Here is a 26,270-nt window from a genome sequence, read left to right on the forward strand (position 1 = left end):
GGACCAGGTATCGTTCCCCGGGCCTTAAGAGATCATTTTGTAAAGTGCAGAGATTAGGTGGCTATCCCTAGATTGCATGTCTGATATAGTTTTCGATTGCGGTCAGTTGTCTGTTGGCTGGCAACTTATTGACAGGGTGCAAGGACCAATGGCATAGCTGGTCATAGTGGAGTCTGTCCCCTTCTTTCAAGCCAAAGCATTGTTTGGACTGTTCCAAGGACTTGATCTCCTGCTCATGCATCAAGTCCCTGAGTCGGAGGTACCCTGCATTCCTCCGCTGACTAAAGGCCGTTCCCTCTACCCCGGGGTAAACTGTGGGTTGCCAAAAAGGGATGTGAACGGGCCCAGGATGAATAAAATCCCCCTGCATCACACCAAGATGTCCCAAACCTTCCCCAGCAGTGCACTGATCTGAGACGTCTGCATACTTGACAGTCTGTATGTTTTTGCCAGTCAAAGGACCTCTGCCAGAGGGGCGACGACAACTGCCCGATCCATGCGGACCCACTGCTTCCTGTCCTCCCTCAAGAACCACTGCTTGATTACCCTCAACTGGGCAGCTTGGAAGTATTGATATAAATTCGGAACCACTAAACCCCCCTGCTTCTCTGAGCCATTAATAAGTGCAGTGCCACCCTCTGCTTTTTGTTCTTCTAAATGAATGGGCAGAGGACTCTGTTCAGCGTATGAAAGAAACACCAGAGAAGGGAAATCGGCAAGGCCTGACATTTTTTTAGGAACCAGCAGAGGGTCACTATCCCAACTGAGGCCATCCGGCCCATGCAGGGGATGTGAAGGGAATTCCAGTTTTCGAGATCTGTCTTTAAGGAACAGAGTAATCGGTGGTAGTTCGCTCTGTGCATTGACTCTAACGAGTTTGTGCTATTAACCCCCAGATATTTAATTTCTTCCCTTGCCCAGTGAAATGGAGAACACCCTCATGCTTCTTCCAGCACATCCCCCGTCAACAAGAGATTCACCACCTCTGATTATGTACATTAATTTTCAAACCGGACACCCTGGCAAATGTCTCGATCTCAAGTGAGTCGGTCAGATCTGAGTTGGCCAGCAGCATATCATCTGCAAAGGCCATGACCTTATGCCCCCCCCCCCCAACTGGATGCCCTTCACGGAGGACACCTCCCTCAGCCGTGCAGGAAGGGTTCCAAATATATTGCATAAAACGGGAGCGAGAGCGGTCATCCCTGCTTAGTCCCTCTCTCCAATTGAACGGGACCCAAGAGTTGACTGTTAATTGAAAGCCGCAGAGTAGGTGCCTGGTAGTTTAACTGGACACTCTGAAGAAACCTGCTCCCAAACCCCATGCGAGCCATGGTGTGAAAATGGAATGACAATTCTACACAGTCAAATGCTTTTTCAGCGGCTAAGGAGAGCAGGATAGCAGGAAATCCCGCGTTTGGAAACCTTTTCAACCAAAAGGCATACCCGCCCAGTGTTAATGAAGGTTAGACAGGATTTGATCAATCATGACTGGTCAGAATGGATGAGATCCGGGAGCAGGGCCTCTAGTCTAGACACCAAGATCTAAGACTAGATCTTGGCATCAATGTTGATAAGGGCTATTGGGCGGTAGGAGCTACATAGTGAGGGGTCCGTACCCGCCTTCGGGAATACCACAAGTTTCGCTTGGTCCATGTACTCCATGATGCCCCCTACGGACTCAAAGGCATCGTACAGATGTCTTACTTTCGGGACCAGAATTGATCGGTATCTTTTATAAAACGTGGCTGTGAAACCATCTGGGCCCAGCGCTTGGTGTGGGGGGAGTTTCCCAATGCGCACCTCCTCCTCGAGAATTTCCCATTCCAGTGTGGCTCTGTCCGCATCTGACAGTGCTGGCAATATAACTAAGTTTAAGTAGTCTATCTGGGGTCCTTACAGAGATCTATCCTATGCACCATACAAGTGCTCAAAGCACTGTATTATTTCCCCCATCACGAAGTCCCCTGTGTCATCCTTTAGCTTCAAGATGGTCTGGGCTGCCACCTTATGTCTGAGCTGCCTCGCTAGTAGTCTATCTGCCATGTTAGCCTACACGGACCACCACTGCTTTGCATTTAGGAGATTCCTCTTTGCTCTTTTTGCCCTCAACAAGTCTAAGTGGCTCCGAATAGCCCTGAAATTGTAGAATGACCCTCGATTGGCGGTCCCCCATTTTCGGCATAATCTCCTTAAACTGCAATTCTAAATCAAGTTCCAGCGCTCTCGATTGCTTGTTCCGGGAGGCTTTTAGAGCTATGAACTCTCCCCTGATCACCGCCTTGAATCCGTCCCACCAGAACATGGAATTGTCGATAAAATAACCCTTGATAATCTTTTCCCCAACCGCCTCAGAGAGAACGTATCCGCAAGGATCTCTTCCGGGAGAGACCTCTTCCAGAGCCCCCTAGGGCCACGAGAGAGGTTTACCAGCGCCTTGAGTGCAATCGAGCCCAGGGAGACCACCAGCTGTGTCGACATCCAAATATATTTAGGGTTTCCGATTTTCAGTAAATTCTGTAGAAAATGGATTCTGTTTTCCTTCCGTCGGGGACTCTTATAAACACTGATACTTAATTAATCGCTGCACTTAGTGCGGGAGAGGGATTCAAAACCATGTTGATCTGCACAGTCTTGCTTACAAGATAGATGCATTGCAGAAGAGCTACTTTTGTAGGGCTGACATACCAAACGCTTAAAAAGAGCTGGACTCGTGATTACTATCAATCACCTCATGCAGATGAGCCCCTTTATCTCAGCCTTACCTGGGTGGGCTTCCTCAGGGGAGGAAAAGTTGGAAGGGTCCATATGCCATATTCACAATACAAAAGCCGCCGCAGCATGGAGCTTTAGAGGTAGACTCTTGAATTAGGACTCCTGGGGAGTGTTGGGGACACAGGGTGGTGGGGTCAGAATCTCAGCAAGAAAAGGTAATAGAGAGAGCGTGTGTGTCTTTCAGAGCTCTTTGTGTATGTGTTAACAGAAAGAGAAAGCCCATCCATGGGCTAACGCAACTGGAGTCTGCTCTGGTTTTCACATGACAACCTGAATGCATTCATGTACTTGGAGTCCTTCATGATTCATGGTTTAGGTGCGAAATACTAAAAACGTAAGCTCAATCCCCACAAAACCATCCCCAGACCCCACAACAGGGCCCCCTTTCAATAATAGGTGTTGCTATTATTTTGCAACACTACAAAATGCTGTTCTGTACTTTCTGTCAGGATGAAAACTATAATTTGACTGTTATACACCTCTTTGTAGCAGGCACATTATCCCAGCAAGATAGCGTATTGTTTTATACATTCTGTACTGGCCTCTCCCTCACCAAGTACACGCATTTAGCATGCACATACACAAACAGGGCCCACACAAATACATCACAGCGCAGATCACGCACGTCTCTTTGTGTGCCTCTCAGTATACACTGTAGCATGTGTGTCTGCAAAAATGAATATGTTTGTTGTGAGATTGTTCAACAGGTTAAGCACTTACCTAAGACATCTCTGCACACCTTGCAGTCGCAGTTTTAATTCTCAGAAGACCAGCTGAGCACTTCAACCTTATTACAGCTCTTAGAAAATGGTGTAGTGCCATATCTTGGGACGGGGACATGGATGGTTCCTCCATTGGTTTGTTTTTTGACTGTGAAGGTGTTTCAAACTGGAGTTTGGATTGCTGATTGTGTCCTTTGCTGGTTTTGGACATCTCCCCAGTTCTGAAGCTTGCGTGCGCGTGTTGAGGTGATGTTTGTATCTAGTCCATGGACCTGAGGTTTCCTCCCCCTTCTCCAGCTGGGCACGCTCTCAAAGTTATTCCTTCCAACCAGGTATAGCCTTCTATTTCTCCAGGAGTCGTATAGCTGTGAAGGCACTGCATCCCAGTCAAATCTTATTCCTGGGGCGGGAGCCCTTTAGGCACTGCACGGTGGGCTCCTTGGATACTATATAGTACCCCTTCACCTAGCCCAGAGCCACTAATAAGGCGGTATCTGATGAAGAGGTCTTCCCACGTGAGTTAGGGAACCGTGCTAGGGGCCCTTGTTGTGGCCCTTTTGTTTGTAGGATTGACACACTCTCCCACTACAACGTTCTCACCATGGGCCACCTCCCCTGATCACACCAGACCTGGGCCCTGCCCTGAAGTTTGATCTCTGTTACTGCTCCTTACTTCAGCTGGTGTCGTCTGCGCAATCCCAGGGCGGTCGCAGAGCCGTCAGGATATTGACTTCGCCTATCCCAAAGATTGTTGACTTTGTGTCATGGACAACAGGTAGGCCTCTTTGGGTGCTGTGAGTTGACTAGTTGTCGAACCCTGGGAGTTCTTCCCCTTGCACTCAGACTAGCGGCCTGCCACTCTTCAGCTCTGCTCGTTGGATACTCCTATAGGCCAGGTCAGTAAGCTAATTCACCGGAGGGTTCTATCATATCTGGGCTCTCATGGGAGCTTTCCTATCCAGCCAGTATCATCCACAATGCTCAAGGGTATAACCGGTTATTAACTGTCATTGTCTTCTCCATGGGAATACCCTCATTTTGCCCCTAGGTCCGTGCGTGCGGTTGTGATTCCAGGCCCTAGTTATGTGGTGCCAGGTAGCAGTGCACTGTTGCGGTGATAAGTTGCCCCAGATTCAACCAGGAATGGTCAGTTGGGCTGGTTTTCTTGAGTATGTTGCACATATGTGTTCTTTCTGCACAGACTCTTAAATGTCACTGGACTAGTTTAAGTAGTATGAGTATCACTCACTGCTCTTCTGCACCACAAGTGGCTTCTGTCTGGGAGACGTGTTCTTCCGGTAACAAGGAGGCCCAAGGCGTACGCTGTCTCTGACCTTGTCCCTTGGAACACCGCTCCACACACCGGCACGTGTATCCCACAGATTTCAGCCTATTTCACCGTAGCTCTGGGACAGCTCCCACCGTCTTCCTATGTGACAGTGAGCGGCCTCTTCGCACAGGATGGGGCCCTCCAATCCCATGTCTCTGCAGTGCTTCTGTACTATGTTAATCTGGCGCAATGCTCCACCACTGTTCGTAGACCCCCTCGGGCCCTAGGCAGGGAGTTGTCCCAGGCTTTCACCCTCTCTCCACCAATGTGCTCCCTCTCGTGGGGTGCCGCAGGCTATCCGCTCCTCGCGTGGTTCAGGATGTGTCGGATCCACATCTTCAACGCTGGTGTCGCAGGGAGCATAGCCCACCTTGATGTTGCGTTGCTGTCTGGGAAGCAGCACAGCTCGCTTCTTCCCCAAACTGTGTGGAGAGAATCGTCTGCGCCTCCCCACTTCTTGGCGTCTCCAGTTGCAGTGAGGTGTATCATTCCTGCTGCTTAGTTTCCGGGCTCCACGTCTCGGAGTTCGGACGTAGAGTCTCACAGGCCACAGTACAGAACCCCTACGGACCCAGCCTCCAAGGCCCACCCGGATGCACCTCTCACTGACCGTTCTCAGGTGAGCTCCTCGTCTGGATTGCCGCCTCAGATTTCTGCACCACTGGTGTCACTGCACTTCTATGCCGTCAACCAGTTTCAATTGGATCAATGTGTTGGACCACTCTGCGCCTCTGCGCTCTGCCGGGACAGCGAGGGTCAGCCTCCCCCTTAACCGGTGGCTTCAAGCCTGGCTCTCTATGGCCATTGCAGCCGTCTCGCAGTATTCTGTCAATGGTCCTTCTTGCCCGGTTTAGCTCGTGGGTGTATTCCTCCCCCTTGCCGGGTGTGTTCGGAGCTCACGCTGCTGCGGCAGTGCCCATTTCACTCGCAGGGCGTCCAGAGGTTTCGCACTTAGTGGCCACTCCTCCTGCCGCACCTACGCGCCTCCATTAGCCACGGCCTGCAGAAGGGTTCCAAGAAGCTGCTTCCCAACTCTGATTCGTACTGGGGTTTCGCTATTCATGAAGGGCGACAGTTCAGCAACCCTGTACTGCCTTCCAAACTTCTCTCGCTGTCCGCAGAACCTCCGGATTTGGACCGGATATTTAACGGTGTGCAGGAGCTCACAGGCTCGCAGCCATCTTGGCTGGGCTCTCTAGCGCAACCTCTGCGCAGTGCCATATCTTAGGTGTATCTTATTTCAAAGTGTGCCAGGTAAACTGTGCTCTGGGAATGCTATGCAGCATCTGCATGCACAATCCATGGGGTCTTGAAGATGCAGCAGCACTAACACCTGTCATAAAATATGCACCTCGCCTCCTCTGTACCAACGCCTCTCAGCTTCAGCCTTCTAAACAAAAAGAGAAGCTCCATCCACAAATCGAAAACGTGTTCATCCGTAAAATGACCTTGGTTGAAGCTAATCAGTCTTTCCCCAGTTTTTACATGGCAACCTCAGTTCATTCTGGTAGTTGCAGTACTTCAAGCAGCATAGCGAATTTTCCAGGTGCAGAGGGATTTATCCAAAAAGTGTAGTCTATCCTGATTCACACTGTGGTTGCATAGTCCTACCAATGGCCAACATGTCAACATAGGTCTCATAATTTAATCTGCAAAATCAGATTCACCTAAGGTGATTTTAGACATCCTAAGCCAACAAATATAAACTTAACAACAGGCCCTTTGTGACTTTCTCCCAGCCCCCACAACAATTCTCCTGACATCCCAGTAGCCGCTGCAGGTCCCTACACCACAAACCTTCACAGGCTCACCCCATGTCTCCCTTTCAAGGCCATCAAAGGAACCAAAGAGGGAGTGGCAACATGAGTGCTTCCCTGAGCCAATAAACCAACACCCTCAGACCATAAACCAACACCCGCAGTTCCAATGCTCCTACAACCTCCAACATGCCTTGCAAGGTTGTGCACCGCTATCAGCATCGCACACACTCTGCAAGAGACACCCACCTGTGCAGTTTAAAACAATCATGAGGGAAGAAAAAAACTCACTTATTTACTGCACCACATACATGACAAAATGGTAATTTCACTCAACTCCATAACTTTGTCATTGGCAGCAGCCTCATTCCAAAAGAGGGGCCAACTAACTGTGTTATCCCCTTGTGGACAAAAACTAGATGACTTCACTAATGTTTAAAAAAGAAAGAAACCGGAACAAAAGGAGGACAGCCCTAAATGCTGTAGTCCTGGATGTTATGTCAAACACTAACCTTTTCTTTTTCATCCAAAATACACTTAACCATTTTGGAAGAAGCTAGTGTATGTGTTTCATGAATAATGCCAACACTAAAACATCAGTATGTGATTGATGAATGTCTTTGAGCGATGGTTGCAATTTGGTGGATTTCAAGGTTAAACTCTCAGCCGGTTTTGAGAGATATTACCCTACTTATGCATGCAATTAAACAATAAAATAATGTGTTTACACTGGAAAAAACTGTTATCCGCGATTTTTTGAAGGGGGCACATGGGAAAACACTGATGAACGGAGATTCAGAATTTTTTGAAATCACTGGAAAAACACCCACAGAAGTAAAAAATAAAAAATAAAAACACAACAGGAAACCCTAGATATGATCTATACAGGATAGCGACCTATGAACATTGGAATAGAACGTTTACCCGAACTCTTCGCCCCTGCATGCTCGCTACACACACAGCCGTCCCAGCTCGAAGAGCTTGTCCTTGAACCCTTGAGAAATTGTCCCCTGTGCCCTGTGTCTAGTCACGCAACGATCTTCCCCTGGCACACAGGCAATGTTGAAATCCCGTGAGGATGATATTCCCCTCCACAACCTTCTCCAGCTCGGCTAGCACCATTCGAAGGAGCCCTGTCTGTCCTGAGTTTGGCACCTATACCGTCGCTATTGTGTATGTGTCTGTGTTGATTTTAGATTGACAAAGATAAAGCAACCTATTTTTTACTCCCTCGTGTCCAGTATCAAAAGATTGGGGGATATTCTTCAACGCAACCAGAAACCCCGCTGTTTTATCCTTAGCATCAGCCTGAAAACGTGTGGCTATGTATGTAGCCGGAATCTATGTTTGTTGCTCTTTCGGATGTGGGTTTCTTGAAATGCAAGAACGTCTGGTTTCTACCGCCTCAAGAACTGGTCCACCTTGCGCCATTTCACAGGGGTGCTTATCCCCCTAATGTTATAAACGTTTCTCACCTCTCTTCAATGCCACCTTCCACCTCCCGAAACCGTGCTGTAGCCTCCTACTTTTGTCTGTGTGCCAGTCCCATATTCTACATCACCTCCACCCCGGCCCGATATCCTCCCAAGTTGAGTGATCAGCAGTTCCCCCACTATTCCACCCTTTCCCCAAACTCCTCCCCTCCCCAACAACAACCACCCAGGTCTGTCTGTGGGTCCTAAAGACACCCCAGGAAAACCACCCTGGCCATGGGCTGAAAAAAAAACCTTGGTCCAAAACTGGTTGGAGTTACCACTACTCATCCCCATAGAATCCAAGAGATTGCACCACCAAATCTTGCCCCTGACCCACCCTAGTCGCTTCCCCCACCCTCACGCCTTCCCCAACAGAGCCCACTTCCCCATAATCAAGGGGTCCTGAGAAAACAGTCCCTCCACCCTGCACCGCTGTAGCTTCTGTGCCCCCAGTAGCTAAATTCGACTGACCCCAGCCCCACTGAGCCCCTGCATCACTGATCAGATATCTTGTCCTTAGGCTTAGCTCTGCCTTATGGCGCTCAGGAGCTTCTGTTCTCTCTCGTTACGGTTGACCGTTCCCACTGACGTTTCCTCTCGGTGTCCAGATTCGTATCCCCACAGGTCGGTGTACCGTCAGGGTCACCGGGCCAGACAATGTCTAAGCCCTTCTTGCAGGTTGTCATCTCATGTTGCCTCCATTTCCAGGTAAACCACAAGCCAAACAGGAAAGTCCACTTGTATCAAATCTTTAACATTGGGCCCCATCATTCACCTCTTAAGCAGGGTGGAGTGGGCCAAGTCCTGAAAGAGCTGGACATCAGTTCCATTAATCCTCATGGAGAGTGCCGACTGCTCCGCTTTCAAAATGTCCTTCTGACTATAGGAAGCAAACAAGGCCAAGACATCTCTCAGCGGGCCCCCAGGCTCCTTCCGCAACAGGCCCACCCTATGTATTCTATCCAGGTGCACCCTGTCCGGTGGGACCTCCAGGAGACGGTATGCAAAGAATGTTTGAGCTGTCGCCCTGAGGTCTTTCTCTGTAATCTCTTCCGGAACATTTTTTAGGCGGATATTCGAGCGACGCAATCTGTTCTCAAGGTCTTCACATTGGAGGTCATGCTTGTGCAACAGCCGCGATAGGTGTTCCAGAGCCTCTTCTGTTTTCCTGGAATCGTCAGTGAGTTCCTGGAGTGCCCTCTCGTTAGTAGCCTCTCTTTCATCTAGTTTCGTGAGCTCGCCTTTGAATTCGAGGACTGCGCTATTTAAGTCCAATCTCAAGGATGAGAATTGTTCCTGGTCGGCTAGGTACTGCACTAAGTGTTCTTTATTGACTGCCATGGGGTTCTGCGCTGGAGCCCCTGTTCCAGCCGTCGATGTGGGGGGGTGAAGGGGGTTTCAGAGTCTTAGGCTTGTCCAGCTGCCAGCACTTGCTGAGTGAACCCTCTGCCCCCTGCTAGGTAGTCATGGAGTCTCCTTCCCCTTTCCTTTAGGAATGGATCCCAGAGTGGTTGATGCCCTGCCTCGTTCCGCCACCACACGGTTTCTGAACTCCTTGCATATGTCTGTCGTTCCACTGTGGCCAGACTGGCTCCTTTCCCTTCCACCGGCACCCCTCAAGGCTGGTAGGTGCACCGCAAGCGGATTAGGTTTGTATCTTTAATGGTGATGGACCATTGGGCAGAGCTCCGCCATTGCATGTGGTACTGACCAACGCTTCTTCATGTTGTTAAGGCCCTGGTAGGGATATCCCAGCTCTCTCACTGCCAGCCCTGTGGTCCCTCTGCTGCCCCCACAAGCTCAGTCCATAACGGCCCCCTCTGTAGTGAGGCTCTGTTGCTCTCATGCCTCCACCAATGTCCCAGGAGGCAATATCTCCCCCACCACTGCCCCACTACTTACCTGCTTTGTCTTGAAATAATGGAGGCCGCTGCAGTCTACCACAAAGTGTCCTGAGTCCTGGGCCGCACCTCCTCCTCCTTTAAGGCAGGTAACGCAGGCCTGCACACACCACCAGCTGCTGACACACTGGAACTGCCCCAAATTTGGGGGGGCTCACTCACATCCTGTCCCCCACTCAGCCCTTTGCTGCTCTGGGCGGCCTTTCCTCTGCTTTTTTGTCCTCAGCACAGCTCCACTGTATGTCAGCGGCTGCTGACAGGCGCTTCACATTGACAGGAGGGCGTTTGCAATGCATTCCGGGCTGGATGCCTCTCGCAGTACTCCTATGTTGCCACAGCGCTGGGTGAAGCTCTTCTCGCGGGGGTGGATTCCCCCCTGGCGAATGCGGTACCCTGGGCAGGGGGCATACCCGTGCTCTGATTCCGCCGCTACTGTGGTGCCCCCACTGGGGTCACACTGGGTCTTCTCTGCACAGCCAGCAGCCGCTCGAGGCTGCCGCTTCGCTTTGCCGTCTGCTTGGGTGGGATCGCCTCAGCTGAGCCGCGGCCTGGCCCCATCATCTTATTCGGGCACCTGCGACTGCCCCACCACCTGGGGGGCAGCATTCAACAGGAAGGTTGGGTCAATCCTGCTTTTGGAACACCTTCATTTGGAGGGTCAGGGGACACTACGATTAGCACTTCCTCGCCCTGCTGGCAGCCATCTTGAATCTCCCAGTCATTATTTCTAAATATATGTTACTATTAAATTATGTATATGTAGTGCCAGGAATATTATCATGTCCATAATCGTTTGTGGGCCAGGCAAACTATATTGCAATATTCCTCTTTTTTTTTAAGAGTAATGTAGGCACTACTAAAGTAGGAGAGGCTGAACATTAAACTGGCCTTCCTCAAAACCTTAGAGGGCATATAGAGCAGGTTTGTATGGTCACTCTAAAATAGTGGTGATGATGTCAACAAGAATAGTGTACGGTATTGATACTATTTACAATTATTTTGTTTTCCTAACAGAGAAAGCAAATGGCAGGCAACCGGTGTGGTATGTGCACTATGAATGCTTGGAAATGTTTCATTATCTGCGTGTGCTGTGAATGATTTTCTGTACGATATGCATTAGGAAGCTGGGCAGGCACGCACCCACATAACTTTGAGGGAAAATAGTCATACTGGATCCAGACGTAAAGGCAGCAGTAAAAATATTAACCTTGCACCTCATGATTAAAAGGTCATACATTTTTACATTGTTCTTCCTAGTCCTGATTCTCCCTGGAGCTTAATTTAACACTACACACAAACCATCATCTTATATACCACACCCTTCAGTGCGGAATAGAATGCAGCACGTACACCCAGTGCAGACTCTGACAACAGGCAGAGATAAATGTTTCCCTAGGGCAGCATTATAAGAGTGGCCACATTCAGAGGCAGATTGGCCCAGCTCGAGCTTGTCTGAATTAGCAGACAGGTGAAAAGCCTTCTTTTATGCACTGGGTAGTCACTCGCAACCTTGTGATTCTTACCCTTAAGTGTGATCAGGGAGGGCAGGAGAGCAAAAGTATTGATTAACAGTGGTATTGTTGATGTATTTTTTTGTAGGTTTGTTTTGTTTGTTTTATTCGTATTTATATTGCACACAACAGCCCGAGGACATCGTGGCACTTGTTACAGTACAAAGCTTAGTTACTTAGTTACATGGTCATTAGCAATATATATACAGGTTGAAATATAGTTACATAGTCATTAGCAGTATATATACAGGTTACAATATAGTTATATTACATTTGTGTTATATTACAATATACATGGCAGAAGTGGAGGAGGCAGTCCTCCACTTGCTAGTTGAGGAGAGTGGCCTTGAGGTTGTTGCGGAAGACAGAGATGGAAGTTTCAGCTCTAAGGGTGGCAGGGAGTGAGTTCCAGAGTTTCGGTGCAATATAGGAGAAGCCTAGACCTCCGGCTGTGGCTCTCTTTATGCGTGGTATGTGTAGCTGGTTGGTGTACTGAGCTCTGGTGGGGCGAGTGGATGTGGTCCTTGATATTGCTTCAGATAGGTATGCTGGAGCGGTTTTGTTGATGCACCTGTGAGTGATGGTGAGGATTTTCAGAGTAATACGGTCTTTGACCTGGAGCCACCGTGCTTCACGTCTGGCGTGGGATATATAGTCTCTTCTAGGGATGCTCATGGCGACTCTGAGGGCACTGTTTTGTGTGGTTTGCAGTCTGTGAATGTTTTTGGCAGAGGTGCCAGCTAGAAGGGCGTTGCAATAATCGAGTTTGGCTCCTATAGTTGCTCTAGCTATGGCCAAGCGGTTGGGGGTGGATAAGTAGGGTTTAATGGCATTGATGCGTTTGGTGCTGAACGCTGATGCAGAGGCTATGGCGCTGACTTGTTTGTTCATCAATAGATTTGCATCAATGTGAACACCTAGAGTCTTGACAGAGGATGATACGGAGATGGTTGAGTTGTCTATGTTGAAGTTGTTATATTGGGGGCTTAGTTTCGATAGTGTGTTTGTCTGGCCCAGGATGAACATTTCAGTCTTCTCCCCGTTAAGACAGAGGCCATTGATTGCCATCCAAGCTTGGATAGTGGCATAGATGTTGTGAAGGGCCGTGGCTTCTTGGTGATAGAGTCCAGATAGCGGTAAAAGTACTTGAGTGTCGTCTGCATAGTTTGTATATGCAACACCCATGGAGTCAAGTAGGTCGAAGAGGGGTTTTGTGAAGAGGTTATAGAGGGTGGGGGCTGTACAAGATCCTTGGGGGACACCGCAGTTTATAGTGGTTGGATCTGCGTTAGCTGTGTCGGAGTAGACCTTCATGTCTCTTCCTTCAAGGAAGGAAGTGATCCAGGATGCTGCTTGATTAGAGAAATGGGCTGCATGGGTGAGGTGGGTGGTGAGTGTTTGGTGATCTACCAGGTCAAAAGCAACTGATAGATCGAAGAGGAGGAGCAAGGCAGGTTTGCCTTTGTCCATGATCTGTGAGATTTGATTTTTTAGGTCTAATAAGGCGGATTCTGTTCCATGCCCGACAGGGAAGCCAGATTGTCTTTTGCCTAGTATGGAGTTAGCTTCTATGTATGATTGGATCTGGATGTGAGCTGCTTTGTCCAGGATTTTAAGGAGGAACGGGACGGTCGTTATCGGTCTGTAGTTGTTGGGTTGCGCTGGGTAAAGTGTGGCCTTTTTTAGAAGTGGCCGCACCCAGGCTTCCTTGAGATTGTTTGGGACAGTTCCTGTTTGGAAAGATGAGTTAATGAAGGCAGTAATTAGGGGTGCTAGGTCATTGGCGCATTCCTTGATGATTTTGGGAGGGCAAATGTCTGCTTTGCAGAGGGATGGTTTGAGGTTTTTGATGAGATTAAGGACCTCAGGTTCAGTGACGTTTCTGAAGGAGAATTGAGCGTGATTGAGATTACTACACTTGTCTTGTGTAGGGCGGTTGGTTTTTTGGTTTGGGAGGGCTTTGCAGTGGTTTTGGATTTTGTTCTGGAGGAGTTTTATTTTGTTGAGCATGGCGGACTGAATGCTGGCACACCAGGCTTTGTCTTTAGTTATCTCGTCAGCGGTAGCCGGAGGAGTGACTAATTCATTAAAGATTGCGAATAGTTCTTTAGCTTGGGAGTTGGCCTTTGAGATCCTATCATTGAAGGTGTTGGATTTTGCTGCTAAAATTGATTTTTTATATTGGAGGGCTATTTGTTTGAAGAGGCTCTTATTTAGATCACTCGGATCCGTTTGCCAGTTTTTAAGCGACTGGCGCTTTTGTGCTCGGAGGGTTTGGAGTTCTTCCGAGAACCAAGAGTTGCAATTAAATGATTTTTTTTCCTTCTTGCTTTCAAGTGGGGCTATAGAGTTTATGGCATTGGTGAGAGTATCATTGAAGATAGCTGATAGTATATTTGGGTCCTGAGAGAAAGGTGGTGCTAGGCTGGGGCTTTTAAGGTGGGGACGCAAGTTGTCTGCGTTGAGTTTTTTAGAACGTCTTATTGTGGCAGGTGGTGCGTCGGTGAGAGTCTTAGGTTTAGGGTTGGTGGGGATGAGGAATTCGATGCATGTGTGGTCCGTCCAAGGAAGGGCGGTGTTTGAGGTAATGTTAGATGCACAGTTGTAATCCATGACCCAGTCAAGGGTGCGGCCTTTTGAGTGAGTAGGGGTGAGGACTCTTTGGGAGAAACCTAAGTCTGCAAGTTCTTTAGCCAGGGTTGCAGCAGATTTATCATTAGGATCATTGTATCCTAAATTTAAGTCTCCTAATAGAAGGATTTTGGAGGACTTTTTAATGTTGTTGCTGAGTCGATGGGAGAGGTGCTCTTGGAAGTCAGCTGGGAGTCCGGGAGGTCTGTATAGGATGTGGATGTTCATTAGATTATTGGGGGAGAGCGTAAGCTTGGCTGATAGGATATCAGCATTACCACCCCATGTACTATGGTCTGCTAATCTGATGGATAGTGAGTCTTTGTGGATAAGGGCGACTCCCCCTCCAATCTTATCACATCTATCTTGCCTAAGGATGGTGTAGCCTGTGAGTAGAGCTAGTGTGATGGCTGGGCAGGAGGCATCATTGAGCCAGGATTCAGAGATGCAAAGTAAGTCCAGATTAAGTGTGGATAGTAGATCATTTATCTCGAGGGTATGTGCAGGTAGGGAGCGCACGTTTAGTAGTGCACATTTAAGAGGTGGGTGTTGTGTGCCTTTGATATTTTTGTTTGTACTAGTATGGGGTGAAGTGTGCTTGTTGTGGTGTGTGGTAGTGAGGAGCTTAATGTGAAGTAGTGTAGAGGCATGTTAGGGTGGTGGGGGGAGAGGGGCAGTGCCTATGCTCATCTTAGCATGGGATAGTGATGCAGTGCGGGTGCCTAATCTGGTGTTTCTAGTTGTGATGGGTGTGGGTGAGCAGAGTAAATACCTAGGAAGTGATCGATTTCTGAGATTGCGGAGTCTGGTGGCTAGGCTAGGTGGCCGAGACTGTGTGATGTTGTAGTCTGGTGCTGCGGCATGTGAATTTAGTGCCGGGCGCTGGGTGAGGTGTGCTGGGAATATGTGGGGAGGCGTAGAGGCCATTATAGTGAGGGCTATAAGTATGGCTGTTAGGCTGGCTATGCGGAGTGTAGCAGGGAGAGTGCGGGAGAGTGAAACTATGCTATGATTGGGAGGTGCATTCTTGGGAATCATGATCGTGGAGAGTGGCTGTGTGTGTGTATGCAGCTGGTGTGTGCTGCTGGTATGTGACAGAAATGACAGGGGGATTGTGCGACTAGTGCTAGGTAGTTCAGAGGTAGGGCATAATAGGTGGCAGTTCAACAAAATACAGTGCCTAAATTCGATTTTCTAAGTGGGGCAGGCAGAGGCTAAATGGTGACAGGGCATAATAGGTAGCAGTTCAACAAAATACAATGCCTAAATTCGATTTTCTAAGTGGGGCAGGCAGAGGCTAAATGGTGGCAGGGCATAATAGGTAGCAGTTGGCTGCACAAGAGGATACAGTACAAGCGGATAAGCAATACTGGTAAATGCGCTAAATAGTATAGTGAGATATTATATAACAACAATAGACCAGGTGATAGCAAGCAATTGTCCAAAGCCAGTGAAAAGCAGAGGCAGGTTGTGGGAGTGGTGGGATTCAAATGTAGCACAAGTCTTTTGCATCCAGATGCTAAAATTGCTACGACGTAATGCTTTTATAAAGAATGATAGAAACACTTTGTGTGCATACTGTGGCAGTGCCCCCTGCCTCATTCTGGGGACCTCTCGTGGGTTTACCAAGGGGGTTGTATGACTCCCCCAACTAGTGGATGATTGGTCCAGGGCAGTATGGGGAGGATTCCCATGTCATCCTCACTCCGCCTACTAGGGAGTGTCACAATGTGCCAACTAGGGACAGGGTCCCTTTAAGCACCCGGCCCATACAACTGTGGAGTGGAGACTATTTGGGATCCAGGAAATAAGCACAGTGCTTTCGCTTCTACTGAGGCCAGTGTTCCTGAAGCTACTGGCCCTTTAATGGAATCAAGGGATTGTGGTCCAACAGCACCAGCATGCTTGATCCCCCTCACGTGAGTTTAGTAATGCCATTTGCAGAGAGAAAGATGGAGACATGAATATGCAAGTGAAACTTTCCAGACAACCAGCCATCCATCATGCAATGCCTCCATTGTCATACAATTTGCAACAGATAGGCTCACAGAGTCCACCCAGGAGTAGGGTTAGGGTGAGATATGAAGAGAGAGTGCCCTCCAGCCCCCAGAGAAGAGACTAGTTAGTGCCAAGTATCACAGGAGAACTAGGAGCCATCCTCAGGATTGGGTCCCATTAGCCCATCCCTGCACCAGCAGCCTGAAGAGACGCTCTCTTATTCTCTTTCCCAAGAGAGGCTCTTGAACGCAGGACCAGTGCGTGGCAAACAGAGGTAGGATCACCCAAGGTGATGGGCAGTTTAATTCCAAGTCCCACACCAGGGCTGTAGGCCCTCCCAAGGGGAAGAGGCCATTAGCCAATCCCCATCCCAGCTAAAACACCCGAATCTCCTTCCAGAGAGAGGTCAGGAGGTTGGGTGAAAGCCCTATTAAAAGATAAGGGCGCAGCCTGAGGTTGGAAGTGGTTGGAGATAAAGACTGGAAGCTGATGTCAAGGTCTGTTTTGGAGCAGTCTGGAGGAAAGACAAGAAGGGCCTGGAGTGTGAGTAGACACCAGGAAACTGCAAGCAAGGTCCAGAGAGCTAGATCACAATGCAGCCTGGAAGGTGAACGAGAGACCAAAGAAATCAAAAGGAATAACCAAAAGAACTGGGGCTGTTAGTAAGAATTGGGGGAGTGCTGGCCAAAGATAGTGAAGGGGACTTGAGAGAGTGAGCTGTCCCGAGAGGTGTAGAGGGTTCAAGAGACATTGGTGAATTGGTCAGGATCTTTGTGGAGAGGGTTGGTAGAACCCAAAAAGGTGTAGAAGGTGAGAGGAAGAAAGGAAGTGGTGAAGCAGGTGATAGTATGAGAAGTATAGAGAGTGGGGAAGGTTGTGCCCAAAGATCAGAAGCTGGTGCTAGTGGAATATATCTGGAGAGTGAGGAAAGATTTGCCCTAAGGGGTGAAGAAAGGTCTAAAGAGCAAAACGTAAGAAGTGCAGATAAGTTGTGGTATAAGGGGAGAAGGAGGTGATAGTGGGAGAGGACTGGAAAGGGGTGTTAGCTGTGTTCTAAAAGGTAAAGTAGAAGCAAGAGATGGTTGAGGCTCTGAATAGGAGACAGACTCAGAACACAGGAGCAAAAGAAGGCAACCAAGAGCCTATACAGTGGGAGAACCAATACATTGACCAAAGGTGATTAGGAATGGGGAGAACTCTGGAAAGGACTCCTGATCACAGAGATCGGCAGTTTAAACAGGGGGAATAACAGCAAGTAAAACTAGAGACCCTAGCTTCCTTTGGTTTCCTAACATAGTAATAGGAAAGCAGGACCCTTAGGATTTGGGACACACAAACCTAATAAGACTAGAGGCTAGGATCCTAGGCAGAGACGTCTGCCACCCTCACATCCTGTCAAGCTTTCTTGTGCCATATCCTGGACTGTGGGAAGTTCCACAATTGAGACCCAGATCCCTGCTTTACCTGGTATGAGTGAGGACTTCTCCTTTGGGGTGAAGGACTACTTCGAAGATCATACAAAAGGAATCACTGTCGAGCCTTACCCACAGCGGACTAGCAAAGGACAAGGGATGAAGGAGAAAGAAAGGAGAGGAGTTCCTGTAAAACCAGAGATTAGCTTATGCCTTGAGTAAGTCAGTGGAAGGCAAGTTACCATATACTGGGAGCAACTGAGGCTTTTCATTTTGTAAAAGACTTTTCTTTGTGCACCATTTTCACTCCCCAGGAAGGGAACCCTAGTACCTTCTGAGACTGACACACATTGTGAACTGTGTCTTCTTCAATTTTAGTTAGAAACCACTTGACCTTTCCTGACACGTTTTCATTTGCTATTTATGTGCCATACATGTTTGTTATTTTGCCTCCCACCCTCCCTAGGTGTTATATATATATATTTATTTATTATATAAGTGCATATGGATAAATTAACCTTTCGCACAACAAAAATAAAACTTTTTAAAATAAAGGTATTCCAAATTTAAATGCTCAATCACATAATCTAATCTTCAACTTCTCCCAGATATGAAATTCCCCATCAGTAAGTACAAGGGACTCAGCCCCATATAATAAGCTCCAGAATTGATCTGATCTTATATTTCGATATTTGGCATAGCCCTTATCATACATGGCTTGAAGTCGAGAGCATTGGGTCAGGATATGTTGAGCGGTCTCAATGGTTTCCCCGCACAACCTACAAGTTCTCTTTTCTCGAGGCATTCCAACCCATGCCCCAGTGTAAACCAAAACAGGTAGAATGTAAATCTTAAATATAGAACAAAATGTTCTAATCTTGGATCACAGAATTTAGTAATATAACTGCAGGAAGTATCCCCAGGGAAGCCCTGATGGGTATATTACAAATAACTCGGGACGAAGAGCCAGTTGATCTGTAGTCAGAGCCCGATCAGAATAACATGTTTTACCCTCAATTTTATCGAGATGAAATTCAGTTATTAAAATGGGGATTTCAGTCAGTCCAATAGCCAAAACATGGGATAATATGTTTTTTTCTCCATTAATTGGATAGCATTGTAAATATTAGCATGTCCACACTTAGATAGAATTGTATATATTAGCATGTCCACACTTAGATAGAATTGTGAACATTAGCCTGCATCGCATCTAGATGGAATTGTAAATACTGGCATGTCCACACTTAGATAGAATTGTAAATATTAGCATGTCCACACTCAGATAGAATCGTAAATACTAGCATGTCCACACTTAGATAGAATTGTGAACATTAGTCTGCGTCGCATCTAGATGGAATGCTGAACATTAGACTGTGTCGCGTCTGGATAGCATTGTGAATGCTAGCATGTCCACACTTGGATAGAATTGTGAATGTCGACATGTCCACGCTTGGATAGAATGGGAACATTAGCCTGCGTCGCATCTAGATAGGTTTTTGATTGAAGGATAGCATGCCCGCGCCTAGAGGAAACTCGAATGTTGGCATGTGCCACACTTAGAACTGTGAACACCAGCCTGCGCCGCTCATAGATAAGATTGTGAATGTTAGCATGCCCACACCTAGATAGAACTGTGAACATTGGCCTGCGCTGCTTCTAGATAGGACTGTGAAAGGCCAACAAGTGCCACACTTGTAGAAAACTGTGAATATTAGCATGCTAAAGGTCAAGTAACCCACTAACCAATATAACCTCAAACTCTGCATACTTATTTCACTCAAAACTCACACAACCATCTCTCGCACCACAAGCCGCACGCACTTCACAACACTGCAACAACACATAAGCCGGAGCAACAGCACACGCGGACTGACACCGCTCCAATACCTGCACCAAAGCTCAGTATCTGGTGTATACCGAGCTGAAGCTGACAACAGAACACCACTCCTCTCACTATCCTACTCCCTCTTCACCTTACTAACCCATCCCACCTTATCGTTTACAGATCCGCCAGAGCGCTTGGGGACCAATCCCGTTGGTGACGGTGCGCGGTACAAATACCTTTAACATTTAACATTAAGCAAAACCAATCTGGTAAGATTCAGCAGGTTTTTCTCGTGGGAAACATCCAGGGTAATCTTAGCGCACAGCCTACAGACAGCAAGTTTCCACAATGCGGGCAATGACTACAGTCCGAGTTCAAGCCTAGCAGCCTGTACTGGGACTGAGCTTGGTAAACCCAGCAGGGAACAAAGTATTTTCCCCTCTAGTCAGCACACTGCTCTTTCCGGGAGAAACTCCAAACCATACATTACCCCGGGAATAATTGATTGCCTGTAGACTTTCAGCTTAGCCTCAATTGTTATAATTTGCTAATAAACCACTTTGAACAACTTTTTCTGTATTGCTCAGGTCTCTGATCCCCGTCACCTATGTGATAATACATATATAATGGATGCCTCCATGGGTTAAGTTTGAAATTCGAACCAGTTGCACTATGGGAGAACTAGGTATAATGGTTGAGCATGATGTTTGGAAATGCAAGTGCCTTCATACAAATGTAGCACTGTGCTGGGCCAGGAAATGAGTGCTGACCTACATAAAGGAGCCTAAAATAAACCCCATAGTGATTTTCTGTTGGTATCAAGATTTTGATTGCTTTTCTGTGTAACCAAAGAAGATCTGTTGGGCTACACTACAGTGGCCATATCCAACTTGCTTTGGTCCCTTTATAATGTGTCCCATCAACTCAGTGGAAAAAAGTTACAAGTTTGAAGGGCAAATAAGGATTTGATGCACTTTCATGGCCTGATTTTCAAGATCAAACTCTCAAAATACTGGGGATGTCAGTATCTGTGTTAATAAGAGCTAACCAAAACACTTAATACTATTATTGTTATTCATATTATTATAAATATTATTATTAGGTATCCCGATTTGCACAGTTTTCAGTCTTCAATGCCAGCGTTTTGATTTATTTTGAAAATGGCACAAGGTCCAATTCACAGTGTCAACAGCCTCACCTATCTTTTTCAGGTCATGAACTATGTATGCTAAATGCACACTACTTACATCACATTATAAATGAATTTGTAGAGAAGTCCTGGTTACCTTGCAATTGGAGTATACCAATTTGACCCTTGTTTTTTTAAAAGGATCTCGCATGTTTTGCTGTGGTTTTTTCAAGTTTGTTTTTATTGGAACATAGTCTAGACACATTGTCTGGAGAAGGTGGTCAGCCGACACGTGTTTCAACCCTGGAGGGTCTTTCTCAAGGCAGGAAGGTAAGGTTCATGGGACCGAATTCCCGTTGGATCTCTATGGCCAGTTGCAGATGTGTCTCCCAAGATACAATTAAGTCAATAGGCTGTTGCCTGCACATATCATCGGACCGTCTGGTCGACCCATGAACCTTACCTTCCTCCCTTGAGAAAGACCCTCCGGGGTTGAAACACCTTGTAAAGTTTATAATTGCAGATAATTGCAGATTTTTCCCCAACTGTCAGTCTTATCCCAGTACTTCAATTTTCTTTTCACAGTCGTCCGAATTGGGGGCCTCCTTTGAAATGTTTTCACAAAGACCCATGAAATTCATAACAGAAAGGCCTTCCGCTTTTCTAAAATGTCTCCCATACTGCTAAATAGTATGGGCACCGGGTCTAGCTTAATCTTAACATATACATTGATCTTATTATATTTATATGTAAACAGTAAGGAATAGATGCCCCGTTCCCACCTAATAACAGCCGTCGGGATCAAATTAGGGAGACACAGCACTGACCCCAATAAATGGCCTTCAATTTTGTCCAACCAGTCCCTCTCAGTCGCAGGTAATAATTCCAATCCATACATACTGTAAATAACTCATTTGTGTTAGAAAGGCTTCAGATTTAGTTGTAGCATTAGCTTTCAAAGTTGTTACATAAGATCTTGATGCAAAGGTATATCCCAAACATTTTAATGAGTTAACCTCAGGAATCTTAGTGTCATTAAGGTGCCATATATGATTCTTAAATGTAATCTTTTTATGCAAAAATAAGATTCTTGACTTTACCAGGTTAACCACTAAACTATTATCACTTGCAAAACTACCAACAGCATCCAAAGCTCTTTGTATGCCTACTGGGGTCAGGTCAAAGAGCAGAATGTTTTTGGCATAAATAAGCCAACCGACCTCTGAGGAACCCAAACTAGGAGGAAAAGTTGAAGTCTCCTTTAACACTCCTGTCAGGTCTGCCAAATATAAATTAAACAGGGTGGGGACAAGGACACAGCCTTGCGTTACCCCCTTTTGTGCCATTCATTTGTCCAGTTAAAATTCCATCCAAATTTAATTGGACCGAGATCTTGTTATTGCTGCAAATAGTTTAATCATATTTAAAAACCTGGCCGGCAGCCCCCAAGTCGCTAAGTTATGCCACATTACCACATTAGAGCCCTGTTACTCTGCCAAAGGCTGCCAACATATCCAGGCTGGCTACGTATAACGTGTATGCTTCAACCTTACAGCTTTAAATTGAAGGAAAGAGAAGATGATACCATTCATCAATGTTCCTTGGCCTTTGCGAAATCCTGTTTGTAATGGAGTCATGCTCTGCGATTCTTTCCGCCCATTTAACTAAATCTTTGAGAAATAAAGATGCTAACACTTTGCCCCTCGAATCAATGAGGGCAATAGGTTGATCATTTCCCAATTAACTATGGTTATAAATGGGCACAATAATTGCATATTGTGTCTATAGATTACTACAGGAAGTACACAACATAAGCCTTCCTGTTGCTTCGGGTGATCACTCAAAGAGATAAGTTAAGGAAAAAGGGACTGATTTGCAAAAGAAATACCAGTGGAACCTTTCACTTCCTCTTAACATACTTTTTGACTTGACTCTTACTGTTCACTACTTCTGGAAATTGAAGAGTAAGTCAGTAGTCAGTCAGAGTTACTGCAAGTAACTTCTTGGGGAATTCAATAGTCTATCTCCAGATGTCATTTTGAGTTACTCTTGTTAACTTCTTAGTGAATCGCACCCAAATGTCTTGGGTGAAAATCTGTTTCAAAGGCCCAGTTGCACAAGTATACGCAGGACTTAGTTATGACAGACTCAACACATACAAATACAGAAGGCGGAGTTGGGACTAACATTTTTAAGGTAGTTCATATAGTAGCCTGCAGTACTTACAATATCAGATCATGTATGTGGTATACGGATAAATAGAATTTCATTGCAATGCTGAGATATTACAGTGATGGCTATTCGGAGATTTGGAAAAGAAAGAAATATATTTTCCCACTAAGGCAAACTATGCACATTTTTAGAAGTCTTCCTGTCATTTAGACTATTACCCTTCGCTCCTCACTGCAGATGCTGAAGTGGTGTTTGTCAACCAAGATAAGGTGCAAAAGGAGGTGAAGGCCATCCTGACAAAGACTGCCACCCTAAGTTGTGAGGTGTCACAAGCCAAGTCTGAGGTGAAATGGTACAAGGATGGGAAACTGATCACTGCCAGTAAGAGACTGAAGGTGGAGACTGAGGGCAAATCCCGTCGGCTTGTAGTGGAGCAGGTTGAAAAGAAAGATGCTGGGGAGTACACCTGTGAGGCTGCAGGACAGAAGCTTCATTTCAAGATCACAGTCACTGGTGAGTTTTCACCCCTAAATTCCACTATTTTTCGAAGTGTATATCTTTGAGATGGCGATTGCAGAAACTGCACAGTTCCAGAATAGGTATACATATCATCAGTATAGCAACTCTGTAAATATGGAAGCCGGAAGCTGCAGAGAGAGTATACTTAATTGGGGATTTTTCTAAATGTTATGTGTTTGGTTTCTTGTAACCTGCTATTGTATGCCGAAGTCGCTTTGAAGCTTCAAGAGGAAAATGGCGCGAGACAGGACTCTGGGACACAGATTCAGTAAAGCATTTAAAAGTTGAGGTTATCATTCCCAGTAATTCTGTATGTTGCTTTCCAGACAATGAGGTTAATGAGTGCCTGCAGGTTGTGATTTTAGTGATAAAACATGCGCCAAGGTGGTCAAAGGTCTAAAAGGAAGGCTCTATGGAAAAGGCGACTCTTCAACAATAACTTCTGAAATGCAGGCGGTTCGAATCTTGTCTTAATTTTGTAGGAATGGTATTTTATAGTTCTGGACACTTGGTGGGCAACATCATTTCTCCTGATCATATTCATTGGCTGGTGGGTGTAAGAGGTTAGATGACTTCCTCACTGGATGACTATGTTGATCAAGTACTTGGGGGCCTGTCTCAAGAACCCTTTGCGGTTGAGATTAATGGGTAGATTATTTTTTCTGGTGCGTGTATGAGATGCGCTATAAATGCACAAGAAATGTGCAACACGTAGATGCACATGATTCACAGGAATTGGCATCTATGAAATATGTAAGGTCAGAGAACTCATACAAAAGACTTGGCCAAAGATGTGCAAACTTGTTCGAAATAATTTTAATCAGCCAAATTATGCATGAAGTTAGAGCGTGCCCCTGAAAACAGAGTAGACATGCACCTAATTCCTATTTACTTTACTTTATACATTTATATAGTGCCGGAGACAGGCCTGCAGGCATATTGGTGCTCACAAGACAAACACAACAAATAACATAGACTTAAGCAGATACCAGCAGCAGGGAGCAGAAAAAGGGAAATTAGTGAAACAAGAATGTCTTCAGTCCATGTTTAAAGCGACAGGCATGTCCTTAAATCTGGAGTAAGAGCATTCCAGCTTCTTGGTGCTGCAAAAAGACAGCAAATTGTTAGCTCCAAAAAATGCCTACCTTCGTTTTCTCCGATCACAGATTGGAGCAAGTGAATTGTCAAGCAAATTTAGTGACGCCTCTCACACCAATTAAAACACCCAGCATGAGAGATCCAAGATGGCCACCAAGCCGTGAAGTCACGGCAGATCGAGCTCCGTGTCTCATAAGGAAGCAACCACAGTGAGTCGGTTTATCTGGGAGCTCAATGAAGCAGGTGAACTCAGAATAATAGCCACCTTGACCACAGCATAACTGCACTGCACGGTCGCTTTGGAGCGGAGAAGTGGGTGGGCACAGAGCACTGTGTCTGATGCAACGGCAGACGTGAGCAGACCTGAAACGGATTAAGAACATGGATGCTGACCCGGCTCGAGCACCGTTGGATGCGGATGCCCCTCTCTGGCTTCCAGCGTGGTGGGGAAGTTCAATGTGGAGATTTAGTGCCTGAACGCGCTGGATTGAGGGGCAAAGCCCGAGCGCACCAGCATCAGCTCAGAACTGACACCGGTAAGGATATGAGGGATGATGAGCTGGCTGCCGGTGAGGAGCTGAGGGACAACACCCAAGCTTGCACTTGCTTAAGTGCTGGGAGACTGGGAAATAGTTTTGCTATTGGCGCCCTTACCTAAGCCATATATGTCCCCCGGTGTGAAATCCCCCCTCATAGATGCATTTTGTTGGCGCAGCTGTTGAAATAAAGACTCTTTCTCAGAGTCACCACAATATAGCAAAGAGACCGGCTTAACATTAAACTTACAACCACATGTAGACTCGTGTTACTGGAACGCAGTTCACCAAGTATTGTGAGCCTCTAGGCATATGTCCATAGATCACTGCAACAGAAGGGAAAGAACATTTATACTGTGCGCAGGAACCAGATATGTACCTCAGGAGAGCAATGTAATGCTAAAAGAAGACGGGGGCACAGACTAGTAGGTAATAGAAGTGGATTTGTTGAGAGGCATTTCGCCCACTTTAACAGGTTAGTCGCTCCATCCCAAATTCGTCAAAAGGTGAGAATCATTTAGACTGTCAGTGTCTGAAAGGGCAGATTGGCAGAAACAAGTGGGGCAATTCCCACAAGAGTAATATCCCTTCATTTTATTAGGACATAATTAAGGTCATAAGCCAAATAGTGCAAGTTATAAGAGAGGTGAAGATTTGGAGAAACACGATGCTGCAGAGTCAACCTTATAAGTAACGGGATAATCCTGAGTACATTTGTGGTCAATGTCAGAAGAAAAGCACGCACTTCCACACTACCTCCCACCCCTAGCGTTAATCCGATTGGTAGTTGCTGGCTCAGGTCGGGCGGAACTGCGAAGAAATCAGAACATAAACTCGAATTGGATCAAACACATAAGGACAACTCCGACACAGAGATGGCGGCTTCCAAAGAAGATATGGAGCGCTGCTTCCAGGTTTTTCGGGACCCGGTGGCAGCTTCTTTGCAATTACAATTCAACAACTTTACCACGGAATTCATCCGCCTTGACAGACTTTAGAAAAGACATTGCATCTCTGGAAGAAAGGACAGAAACAAATGAAGAGGCATTACAAGACCTTGCACTAGATACCTCGAAGTTGGAGATACTTCTGGAACAACTAGCACAGACAACTTACAACGTCAAGCAGCAATGTGAGGATTTGGGAAACAGATCTAGGCGTTCCAATATCCGCATACGGAACATTCCGGAAACAATGTCCGATTCCACCCTGAGAGAGGAAGTCGCTGGGGTCTTTAAGGGTTTGTTAAACAATGAAGAGGAAACCGTAATTTCTATGGACATGATTCATAGAGTTGTTCCGAAGCGCCTAGATCCGGGAGCTCAGCCTAGAGACACGTTAGTGGCTTTGACAAATTACTCATGGAAAGAGCTTATTGTTAGGGAAGCCAGGAAAGCGAGGCAAATTACACTGAACAGGAGTGTCATACAACTATATCACGATCTCTCCCCAAGAACTTTACAAAGGAGAAGAGATATG

The 26,270-nt window shown here is 46.5% G+C and overlaps 1 protein-coding gene across 12 annotated transcripts in view; it reads left to right on the top strand.

Moving 5' to 3' along the window:
• The window catches only part of OBSCN (obscurin, cytoskeletal calmodulin and titin-interacting RhoGEF), a 3,169,051-nt gene that overhangs the window by 619,223 nt on the left and 2,523,558 nt on the right, over positions 1-26,270 (top strand). For all 12 annotated transcript variants that reach the window (XM_069647058.1, XM_069647065.1, XM_069647061.1 and 9 more), the window contains exon 12: positions 22,876-23,151. In XM_069647058.1, coding sequence (XP_069503159.1) covers positions 22,876-23,151 — 276 coding nt within the window. The remainder of the gene's footprint in view (positions 1-22,875; positions 23,152-26,270) is intronic.

The sequence above is a fragment of the Ambystoma mexicanum genome, chromosome 2q (assembly GCF_040938575.1).
Source record: "Ambystoma mexicanum isolate Mex_15411 chromosome 2q, UKY_AmexF1_1, whole genome shotgun sequence".
NCBI lineage: Eukaryota > Metazoa > Chordata > Amphibia > Caudata > Ambystomatidae > Ambystoma > Ambystoma mexicanum.